Below are 11,935 nucleotides of genomic sequence, written 5' to 3'. Positions count from 1 at the left end.
TTTTTTTTTTTTTTACAGGAAAACAGCTGATCAGTCAAAAGCTGCAAAATGCGCAGCTGATACTGAGAGATGACCTGAAGCTTTTTCTTCACTTGTGCCATTCTGCAGATGACATGCTGATGGCCAGAGATGCCATTTATAGGTATAGTATATCTTTTATTAAAAGTTTTGTAAAGCAAAGGAGACCATCTCAGCACCAAAATTTGCTCTGATTCTCTGTGCTGTAATTCACGGACATTAGAAAGAAAGAAAGAAAGAAAGAAATTAGATTCTTCCCACTTCACAGAGCAAAAAAAAAAAAAAAACACCATCTTTTCAATATGGCTTTGACTATCGTTGTGTATCTGAATTATGAATAGATGATCCTTCAATTTGCACCCCCAAGGTATCACAAAGAGAACCAGAACTTTGCATTCAGAGAGTTCAAGTTTGGTCCCCTCTTCGTGAGGCAGTGTTATGAGCTGGGCCTGGAGGAGTTAGCTGCTGCTACACTTACAGATGAGGTAAATCAACTAAAATAACCAAAACATTGACTATTAAACAAAATTACCATATGGATAAAAACAAGACAGGATTGATATTTCTCTAGGAGCTTGTTAACGTTTCCTTTCCCGTGTCTGAACAGAAAATGAGAGGATTCTTTAACGACTCAACCTCCTTTAACATCACCATAGACATGTTATTCACAAAAGGCTTGTATGAAAGTAAGTGACAGATCGACCATCTAGTGTTTTGTTCTCCTGAAATTATCATCACATGTATATGATATTGCAATTGCAGAGGCCCTGGAGGTACTACGGACAATGAAGATCCAAGGTGTAACATTCAACATGGACACAGTGACACTGGCAGCTGGCACCTGCTATAAACTGGTAACAGTTAAATGAATTGAAGTTTATTTTATTGCAGTCCCAAGTGTTGTGGGGGTGTTAATGGTTTAAGAAAACTCTTCACAGTCAGTTAATGTTCTCTTTTGTTTTTGGTCAGAACACACCAACGTCGTACGAGATCTGCTCTTCTGTGATCGAGGATAAACAGTCCAAAGGGTTCTTAATCTCAAAACAAGCTTACTGCTTTCTTGTAGCGTTAGCAATTCGACAGGTGAGTTAACAAATTCTTCTTCAGTTCCTTTCATCCATGATAGACGGATGTGGAGAACATTAAAACATCATCAATAATCTGTTTTCTCTTTTTTTTAATTTCCAGAATGACATTAAAAAGGCAAAGTCATTGTATTCACAATTAAGAAGCTTTGACTACAAATTATCTCAAAATTTGATGGTAAGGGTGCATCATGTAACTGTAGTGGACATTATTTCTGCTGCTGTTGTTCAAGTATTATTTTTATTTTTACATTTAGGTTTTAATATTAGCAATGACAGGAGCAGTGGAAGATGCCGTATCCATCCTGTCTGCAGCCGTGTTGCCTAACAGACCGACTTTTGTGAAGACGCCTAAATTTTCAGAACATGTGGTAAGACAAACATCTGACTATTTAAAAAAAAAAACGTATTAATAGCTTATTTTCAAAAAAAATACGTAAGACTGCAGGTTAGTTTAGGATGCTGTAAGTCAGTGTTTAAACATATTCCTGCCATTTATATTAGTGGTTTCTTTCAGGTTTTTTTTAAAATCATTTACTGTACAATTTTTCTGTCAACAGGATAGTGGCAAACCTAGCTTTAAAATAAAAATGTTTGAGGTGTCCTTTACGGTGACTATTGATACATAGTTAGCTCAGTGGCCTCTTGTGACCTTTTTTCAGTTGGATGTGCTGCGCTCGTGTAGCAATGACGGACCACACATGATGGAAGTGGAGCAGGTAGTGGCTAACCTCAAGCAAGCCGATCAGGTGACCAGTCAGACCCTCGATGATATGCTCTGCCACACGCCCAAAGGGAAGAGTAAGCAAGTAGTAGTGGTGCAGGCGAGGAAGACCAGCCGAAGGACCTTGAAGCCACTAAACACTATTCTGGTGTCAGAGTGAGAGAAGCTATGTGCCGTACCAAAGCCAAGTCACATCAGTCTGTTCACTAAAGGGTCTAATCTGAGACTTAAAGGAACCCGTCAAAAATGAATGACTCTGGCTTGACTTTGTCATTATAGCTTCGTCTACTTAATCTACAGTCATCAACCTTTTGATTTCGTCCCTATGCCACAGTTTTTGAAAAAGGTCACAGTTCATGTTTGTGCAACTTGCACTTTAACAGAAAGCAGATGAAATAAAGTTGCAGAAGTAACACCATCTACCTAAATGGGTATTGATTTCCTTGCAAGGATCTCTGTGTATAATGTGTTGTATATAATGTGTTGATTGAGTGATTAAAGATGAATCAGATTTACTTAAAAAACAAGTGTTTCATTGTGTGTGGGATTGCTGGTCCTTTCACTGTAGCTCAACCATGAACATCTACATTTATTCAATAGATAGTGAAAGGTTGGTTTAATGTATGCATTGTAGTGTGTTCACACCATATAGTTGTTTCCCACTGTCCTCTAACCAGTAGTAGTCCCAATGTTTGCCTCCCATATATTACCATTACATTTAAATCACAGAGCTAAGCATCTGTTTTTCCAAAAATAATCATCTTTGATAAACCCAGACGATCTCAACAACACTTCCAGCTGTTCTATATGTATTTTGATCTGCTTCAAACCACCTTTTCCCAAAGTGCACCACTGTCTCCTAATTCAAACCCTGTTTCATCACTGTTAATATGGGCACCTGACTTGTTTTAAGACAGATTGTGAATCTGTCCTGTAAACCACCACCTGGGTTTTTCAAAGATCGCCAGTTACTCGTTTTATTATTCAGAAAAATACCGATGCTTAGCTCTGTGACAAATGTAAGGCACAAACTGGGGATCTGAAGCCCCACGTGGCATGGTGTGATTTTATATTTAACAATAAAACCTAATAAATAAATAAAAAAAACAACGTATTTCACACGTACGCTGTGATAATCGCAAATATGTAGTAAAATATTCACCACAATCCGAAAGCCTGCTGTTCTGAACAGCATGTAAACAAACCATGACGCGCATGAAATCCCTCCCACAATGCACCGCATACATCGGCTGAGCAGCCAGAGACGAGAACAACGGAGCAGCCTTGTCAACCCAAATAAACCGGCTGGATAAACGCTATTTAACGGGTTTAAAATAGCAGGGAGCGAGTTGGCGATAGTCTTTGCTTATTTGAAACATTACAGGGTAGTTCAGGGCGGATGCAGCGGTGATAGCCTCTCCTAGCGGCAGCTGGTGGCGGTGCTTTTTAGCATCAGCTAGCCGGTTAGCAGGTTTGGACTGACGGGGGGGGGAAGCTGTGTGAAAAGCTGCTGGTAACACGAACAAAGGGAAGGAAATATATAACCTTATATATTTAAAAAATACTTTAAAGTTGAATTTATATCTGCTTTTACAGATAGTCGTACGTAAAAAGCCAGTTAGGTTGTCGAGACTGACGTTAGCCAACTTAACTCAGCCATTGTTTAGGTGGTCTCAGGCTAACATCTGTAAATACTGGCTTTAGGGAGCTTTAGATAACAGATCGATCAAACACAATGAGCTCTGAGGAGACTGCACCGTCCACTAAATCCACTCCGGAGGATGATGGCATGACATGGTGGTACCGATGGCTCTGCAAAATAGCTGGGATTTTGGGAGGAATATGTAAGTACGTTAGTTGCCAAAGTACATTTCTTGTGTCACTAACAATAAGTAAATAAATAATAAGTCCACAGAAACTTTATATCCTGCCATAGTCGCTTGTATAGTGAAGACAACTGTGAGAGTGCTGTGTGCCAGGGGACATTTAAAGTTTGTGCTAGTTTCTCTAACAGACAGACAGACAGACAGACAGGCAGGTAGATTTATTGTCTTGTCAGCATACTTGCTACGTTTTATTACGTGAACTCTCTATCTCTGCATTCATTTGAGGTTGACATCCGAGACATAACGGAAAAGGTATTAGATTACTATTGGAAAGAAAAAAAAACCTGTTTTTGATTGTGTATAAACCTCACTTCAGCTGGCTCAGCCAGCACAGACAAAAGCTTTGCCACAGCCCCATTGTCCCCTCACTGCAGCAGCCACTGTCGGGCACCGCCTGTTTGCATGGCTGGCTCATTCCATAACAGTTTGTTCATCCTAAATGTACCATATAACACACGTAGTCCACAGCATGTACGAGGACTCTTTCCCTGAGGACAGTGGGAGACAGAAGTGGTTTTTTTTTACTGCTGGCTTTGCAGTTTTCCAGCAGCACTGCAGCCGTCTCTCCTTCTCTCCTTCACAGTGACACCAGAGTCACAGTGCCGGTATCACATGAACCACCTGGGGCACTGCATATTCAATGGGCTCTGTATTATTAAGGAGTCTGGATATGCTATGTGGCTTTTCCACTGTTTGTGGTGCTATGGGCTTGTCTGGCCTGAGAATTCACACATTATATCTTCTCACTATGGAGTTTCAGCCTGAAACGGTCGTGCGACTGAAACAGTTGAATCTCAAATGTGTCTGTATGGACTGGCAGTCAATGTATGTTTTAACATTTTGGCTCAATATCAAACAGTATGTCCGCTATAAATACCACAGATTTAGATTGTAAAGATAAATGCATAAATCACCAGCTATTCTGATCACGTGTTTTATGCCAAAATCTAAAATAAATGCTTAAAAGGGCCCTGACATTAGCACACCTACTAGAGTGTAACCACGAATAATCTTGGATTAGATACAGCTGTGTGTTTGTACAGTGTGTTTTCAACCTGAGCCTGATGTTGCCAGAATCATTGATTCACACACAAACACACACAGGATCAGTTATATATTTAAAATAAGCCATACATTCACTCTAGGAGATACACCTCATATGTTCCCTATGTGTTTATATATACTTCTAGGACTGCTATCATTCATTACTTTACTGATGCTGCGTTAATTGCTCTAGCTGACACACCTCTCCAATGTGTGACGTCGTCATATCACACGTTATTTCAAACCCTACCGAAGAGTAAGAGAAGAGAAAGTGTTTCACAGCCTTTTCACAACCTCGCCACCAGTGGTCTACTTATCACTGAGCCTGTGCATGTTAATATAAATCTATCTCATATTGCAGTATACGCATATTTTAGACAATTAATAGTCAGATATTGGCTCTATTTGTGTAGCACAGCGAAATAAGCAATGCAACTTTTAACTCAAATCGTAGCCATGGCAAAAGCTAAAGCAGGCCTATATTGAATTATCTTTAAAGGAATCTGTCTGAAACTAATTATCTTGTACATGAAAAATGGAGCCTGCTTTGATTTTGGCACGGTGGTAATTAGTGTTTCAAATGTAATATTAGTTATTAATTTTCAGGCAGTGCATGTTTATTAATGGTTTTTACATCCAGATATGAGTGCTGGATTCCATCATTTCATACAGCGTTCTTTGGATGTTTCCAAATGGCTTCACATATCAGGCACATCAAGACCAAATGATGCTGTTTTAAGACGTGTTTGTTTGTTGCACAGTTGCATCTTCGTTCTGTACGTGCTCCATATGTTCCGCATTGCTGATTTTCTTGTGATGTTTTATAGTGTGCAGGCAGTGGCATAAAAAGGAAACATTTTGTTATCATGTTTATTAAAACAAGAGTGAATTAACTGGATCTCTTAACAGCCAAATCCATCATTTTAAGATCTATTTTCCCTTTTGAGATATTTCAAAAATAAAATGCCAATAGTTAATGGTCAGACCAGAATATTTTCTGTGTAATAGCATTACTTGTCATATGTCTTATCTTAATAACGTCTCCTTTGCTTTGTCTTTTGTCCAAACAATGCAGCCTGTGCCATCGCAGGAGTGTGGAACTGTGTCACTGTGAACCCTTTAAACATTGCTGCTGGAGTATGGATGGTGTAAGTCTTAAACACTGTTACACTTACTTAAACGTTTATAAATAGTGTCATTCACATTTCATAAGCCAAGGCATTTTTATATTCTGTTTATGTACGGGAGCAAAAACAACACATGTACTATAAAACCTACTTTAAAACCACTTATTTATACTACAAAGCTATCTGTTCTGTCATCAAGTCTTCATTTAAGCTTAGGTCCATTCTTCTGTCCGAGTACGGTTGCACAATGAACGTCTTGTTTTAAACAGCCTGCTTGCATAAGACAATAGTTGAATTGTTTTACTGAAGTTTTAGCTAAGGTGTCACTGTCACAGTTACTGACACAGTTGTGAGCTGGTTCTAGATACATTCGATAAACACCAACTGAAAGTAACTGAAACTGAAAGTTGGATAGCTTAGCTTCAGTGCTTTCTAGAAATAAAAAAAAAAGAGTCAAAGAATTCTAAAATAATTAGTTGATGAATCAATTAGTTGATTGACAGAAAATAATAAGCAGGCTTATCGGGTCTGACAAAGCAAGACATTTGAACACTCACCTTGGAATCTGGGAAATGACTGGGCAGTGGCTGTTTTTCACTATTCATCCTTTATATAACATCTTTCAGACAATTCAATTAATCTAGAAAATAATTGTCAGGGTGATTGATGAAGAAAACAAACTGCCTTTTCAGTTTCCAGGGAGGAAAATGTCATGAGTAAGACCCTTTTTTTTATAGCAATGCAAGTAGTAGGAAGCAACTGCCCACACCTCTACAGATCAAGAAAGCGTTCATATAAAAAAACAGATTACAGAATAGGCTGTGCCTGACTGTCAGCCAAACTGACATCTGGCCAGTTTTATTCACTTAGAGCTGAAACAATTCATTGATTAGTTGGTGAACAGAATATTATAGTAATATTAAGAAACTATTTTATCGATTTATCATTGAAGTCAATTTTCGAGAAAAAAAAGGCAATTATTCATTAGTTTCAGCCTCTGACATCTGAGGATTTGCCATTTTTGTCTCATGAGCAAAAATCAAATCACATAATTACAATAATCGTAACTCGCAACCCACGTTTCACTAACCACCACTGTGCTGTTTCCATGACGGTAAACATGTGAGCACTAGAGTGCTCCAACCCAATTTAGATACTTTGGTGACAAATAATAATAATAATAATGGTTATTTTCAACCCATCTGCTGTGTTTAATTCCCTCAGACTTCCATTATATGATCCAGAGCTGTACAGTATTTGCACAAAATGATTCACCGCTGTGTTTGTGTCCTCTCCTCCTCTCTCAAGGTTGAATGCCTTCGTGCTGTTCCTGTGTGAGGTCCCATTCTGTTGCCAGTTCATAGAGTTTGCTAATGCAGTAGCAGCCCGTGCAGACAAACTCAAACCCTGGCAGAAAGCCTTCTTCTACTGCGGGTAAGAACTCTGCATCATACACGGTTCCTGTCAGTGGAGACTCTACTGCACTAGATGAAAAATTAAAATTTTGGAATGTGAATTTCTGATAGTTATTAACATTGCATAGGCGGTTGGGTATGCTTTTGGGAATGTGGTTCTTTTATACAGAGTATGTACTAAATATGGTTTACTGACTTTTGCGTTTGTCTGTTGATGGTTGTCCCCCTGGTTGCTCATTTTCAGGATGGCTCTGTTCCCCATAATATTGAAGTTCTCCTTTACAACCTTGTTTGGAAATGCCATCGCCTTTGCTACAGGAGTTCTGTACGGCCTCGCGTCCTTAGGCAAAAAGTAAGATGTCTGTTAGAAGCTGGTAACATGTAATGACATAATATATAAAAGCTCGTAAGAAAAAGAAAAATGTCAGGTATTCTATATAATTTATCATTTCAGTCTATTCTATTTGAGTAAAAGCTGTACAATACTGACATTTTGTAATTACTCATATGTCTCTCGTACCTTAAAAACATTCTTCTAACCTGTCATATTAAAACAGGCTCTCATATTAAATGCAATATTTCACAATATAATCGGTTAATAAGATTTTTATTTGATGCTTGGAAGTTGTAACAACCCTAATGAGCCTCTTAATTCATGCAAATTAACTCCTGACAAGGTGAGCTGTGCAATAACCTTGCAATTAACGTCATCTTTTCCTGTCATACCCACTTTTCCTTTGTTTCTACCCACCTCCCCTCGTCATAACTTTTTATCACCCTCCTTCTCTTGCATCCTTTCTTCTTCTCTCCCCCCCCCCTCTCTCTCAGGGGAGATGCAGTGACTTACGCCAGACTGCAGCATCAGAAACAGGGGGATGAAGAGAGGATGACAGGAACAACAAATGGCGCTCCAGAGTGAGGCTTCTGCCTTTCCGCCCTCCTCTTTTCTTCAGTTCTTATAGATAAAGTTTTTTCCAAGTCCTCCATCCATCCTACCTCTCCCTCCATGCCCCGTTCCTCTCCTATTTCTGTCACTACATAACAATGGTACTGGGTTATTTATTTACTTAAACTGCTGCATTCTTGTTACCTGACCTAATAGTATCCAAACAGATTGATGTTGGATTCAGTCCATTACTTGGTACCTGGAGTGTAAATGGGATCTCTCATTGTGATGCGATACCTTAGATTGTACGTTTTGTTTTTATGTTTGTACTTCTTCTTAAGGGTCATATTTATTATTTGTTTCCCTTTGTTGGTTGTTGCAGTTGTAAACCCTATTTTGCAGGAAAAATGTGAGGTACATCTCTGTAGCCCAAGAGCCTTTCAGGAAATCCGAAAGGAAATAAATGTGATTGTAAAATGTACATAATTGACTTCAGGTGACTTTGAGGCTGTGATTCAGAGTTGTGTGCTTTAGGACGGGGTAAAGGTAAGCCAAATGATACTTCGGTTGGGTGTGTCATCCTGTTTTTTGCAGCAACATTTGTATTGATCATTCTGTAACAAGTACAAAGCGAAACCGACATGGAACCTAGATAGATTGTTCTTTATATTCTTTGTATTTTTTTGCCAGTGTGAATGTAAACTAGGTCTTCAGTTGCATTCATAATGGTCTCAAAATGTCTTAAATTGAACCTGATGGAAATCCTTCTAATTCTGCCTTTAAGTGGTGAATGTATAAATGCTTCATAGAAGAGAAAACATGCTATGGTAACAGTGAAAACCAGTCCTATAAAAGTTTCCATCTAACTAAACTTTTTAAGTCAATACAGACTGGAATAGAGGACCAAGTTCTACTAAAGGCTGACTTTTAATCACAATTATTACCCAATTTAATGACAAGAAATCACAAATCTGTAAATAACCACGTTTTTCACATCTGAGTTGTTCTATTATGAGTCAGCCCAACATTATGATTATTAAATATTGGGAATCTGAAAAGAAAAAGAATAATTTTGGTGTTTCAGTATTACACCCACTGTGCATGCACAACTCTGAATTGCAGCCCAAATGCATTTTTAAACATACATAGGCATTAGGGACATTTTGTAACATTGGGGGAATGTATCTGGTATGCCCAAAGATAGATCTTTATTTTTGTTTTATGCTTTCTTATATTATTTTTTCAGTTGCTTTAAGCTCAGTTGCGGCATTCCTGCACTAAACTTTTGGTACAGAGGGAATTTCATCAAAAGCTTTACAGTGCATAGGACAGCTTGTTTACGTATAGTTCCTCATGATCCAGCAGCCAGTAGCCAAGTTGTGGCTGCAGATTTTGTGGCACAATATGTAATGAAAAATTGGAATGTGTGACTATTTGTTCTCCTGTTTAAAACATACCTTTTTTTGTTTTAGAATCGGTTACTGAATATCTGTTTTTATTATGAATCTTAATTAGAACACTCTACCAGAACCCATTAAAATTTAATGAGGGGATGTGTCTTGATTCAGGGACTAATTGGTCTGTATCCCACACGATCATCAGAGCCATGGTTTGCCTTTATCACTCAAATGAGGTATGCAGTGGTGAGCAATGTACGTTTTGTTTTTGTGTTTTGTTGCCTTGCCTCTGTTGTGTCATTGGTAATAAGGATGCTTTGGGAATAACTGTTTACACGTACCTCTTACAGCTATTTCTATCTTAATTCTATTACTGACTGGTCAGTAAGACTGAGTGGATTATTTACACATTACCACCAGCTCTCAGGTATCATACTTAAATTCACAGCATTGAGATACACAGTAGTTTATGCATAGATCATAGATATATGGTAACTACCACATAGTAAGCATGACTCTATGCATTTAACATTTAAAACATGCACAACCAGTGTTCACAAGTGATTAAACACTACTACACCAGCAGTATGCTACAGTTTGACACTACAATTGTAATAAGATGATAATGAAAACCACCATTTCCTTGTCCACGCCCATCCAGATTTCATTTCTTACAGTGACATGCATCTGTGACTCATGATTTGATTGATTTTACATCTGCAGGTGTTGAATGCATGTTTTGCTGTAAGGGATATGTGTATAATGTGTGTTGTGATGTGAATCCTAAACCTGTTATAAAATAGTGAATTAAACAAACTTGCTACTACTACCATGGTGTTGGCTTCTTTTTGACTTTTCCTCTTGCACCACAATGAGGTTTGCCTTTATGGTTTAGAGTGAAATAGCTTGACAACTATTGGATGGATTGCCATGAAATTTGCCACAGATATTCAAGGCTTATGAAGATCTAATCTACTAACTGCCTCCTTTGACTTTTTTGCCAATGCCACCAGTAAGCCAGGTTTTTGGCTTATTCAGGTAAATATCTCAAGATCTATGAAATGGCACATGATTTGGTATAGATACTCACGGCTCCCAGACGATATATTACCTTGTTGGTCACTTGACTGCCAGTAGCACCACTACTGTGAGGTTGAAATTTTAGTTTTCTATTAAAATATGTCAGTAACTACTGGATTGCTGTGAAATTTGGTACATACATTCATGGTCCACAGAGGATAAACCGTGATCTCCGAGTGAACTTTGCTCAGTGCTTTGGTTTATGACCAAACACCTGAAAAACTACATTCAAAGCAGCCTGCTGCACTTTGTGTTTAATGAGATGCCCTCGAGATATCTTTTAATATATTTAAAATACTCAGCTTTGAATAGTAATTTGTGTCTGATATGGTTAGCCCACAAAAAAGTTAACTATATTGAAAACATTTAAAAGATATATCAATTCCTTCAGTAAATATACTACTGGGCATAATATGTCCCCTGCTTCACTGGTAAGTTTATTCTCTGTGTGTGAGGTTTCCACATCACAGTTGCATAAGTTGCATGCTGGACCATGTATGTTCCAAACCATGTGTAATATTACAAATCATGCTTACACGTCTTCAGCTGAGTTTTAAGGGAGTAGAGAAACTTTCACCCTTCAGCAGATGAATGTGAAAACAGCAGTCTAGTGTCAAAGTCTACATCATTCTGCACCAACATCCAAGTAACACCACACAAAACACATTTTTGAGTGAAGGGCGACTTCAAATCAAATCAATGCACCTGTGATTTGGTCTCTTTGAATATCTGTTAGTTGTCTTGTATTGCTTTGAAAACTCGCATATCAAAGTAATGGTTGTTAGGGATCTCTTTTACAGTGAATAAATGCAACTAATTGCCATGTGACCCACAGTGTTTGTAATTGTGATTAACCTACTTCAGAGCTAGTCCTTTTCAATGAGACGCTTTCATTATTTTGTCTTCCCCTGTGTACATGAAACAGTGTTTGTGACATGAATGGCACTTGAAACCAGACCTGTGATTACTGGAACTGGATTGCTATTGGAGCATATTGAAATAAAGCATTTCATTAATTTGTATTAGTTCAAAGGCCACAAGGATAACTACCACTTTAATTTATCAAATAGTTTCATTTTTTTTATCGGGTATCTACTTTTGTTTGGATCTATAGACTAAGATAATATTTTTTCTGTATGTTTTTTTTTTATGTAAAGCCTACTGAGGAACTGAGACAACAACAAACAAGACATGTTATAAACAGGACAGATACTAATTAGGTATGTCTAATTACACCTAATGACTGTTTCCTGGTTATGTTTGTGTACAAGAT

The 11,935-nt window shown here is 38.0% G+C and overlaps 2 protein-coding genes across 2 annotated transcripts in view; both read left to right on the top strand.

Moving 5' to 3' along the window:
• Positions 1-2,351, top strand: part of ptcd2 (pentatricopeptide repeat domain 2) — a 2,915-nt gene extending 564 nt beyond the window's left edge. Inside the window, exons 3-10 of the mRNA XM_035667803.1 lie at positions 19-142; positions 386-503; positions 626-704; positions 781-872; positions 988-1,101; positions 1,207-1,281; positions 1,361-1,474; positions 1,766-2,351. Coding sequence (XP_035523696.1) covers positions 19-142; positions 386-503; positions 626-704; positions 781-872; positions 988-1,101; positions 1,207-1,281; positions 1,361-1,474; positions 1,766-1,987 — 938 coding nt within the window. The 3' untranslated portion in view covers positions 1,988-2,351. The remainder of the gene's footprint in view (positions 1-18; positions 143-385; positions 504-625; positions 705-780; positions 873-987; positions 1,102-1,206; positions 1,282-1,360; positions 1,475-1,765) is intronic.
• A 707-nt stretch (positions 2,352-3,058) lies between these two features.
• On the top strand, positions 3,059-10,408 carry cacfd1 (calcium channel flower domain containing 1). The gene is made up of 5 exons (XM_035667835.1): positions 3,059-3,671; positions 5,833-5,905; positions 7,193-7,318; positions 7,544-7,651; positions 8,128-10,408. Exons 1-5 carry the CDS (start codon positions 3,563-3,565, stop codon positions 8,216-8,218), a joined length of 507 nt encoding a protein of 168 aa, XP_035523728.1. The 5' UTR covers positions 3,059-3,562; the 3' UTR covers positions 8,219-10,408.
• The last annotated feature ends 1,527 nt before the right edge of the window (positions 10,409-11,935 follow it).

This window comes from Morone saxatilis, unplaced genomic scaffold (genome assembly GCF_004916995.1).
Source record: "Morone saxatilis isolate NCDOM2014 unplaced genomic scaffold, NCSU_SB_2.0 Contig21, whole genome shotgun sequence".
Classification (NCBI taxonomy): Eukaryota; Metazoa; Chordata; class Actinopteri; family Moronidae; genus Morone; species Morone saxatilis.
The sequence above is the reverse complement of the archived record's forward strand: the minus strand, read 5'-3'. Positions and strand labels throughout refer to the sequence as shown.

What these genes read in the sequence shown, in the direction of transcription:
- cacfd1 (XM_035667835.1), top strand. Translation starts at nt 3,563, where the DNA reads ATGAGCTCTGAGGAGACTGCACCGTCCACTAAATCCACTCCGGAGGAT. An exon ending in TGGGATTTTGGGAGGAATAT is followed by an intron (nt 3,672 to 5,832) that starts GTAAGTACGTTA and finishes CAAACAATGCAG; the next exon opens with CCTGTGCCATCGCAGGAGTG. An exon ending in AAAGCCTTCTTCTACTGCGG is followed by an intron (nt 7,319 to 7,543) that starts GTAAGAACTCTG and finishes GCTCATTTTCAG; the next exon opens with GATGGCTCTGTTCCCCATAA.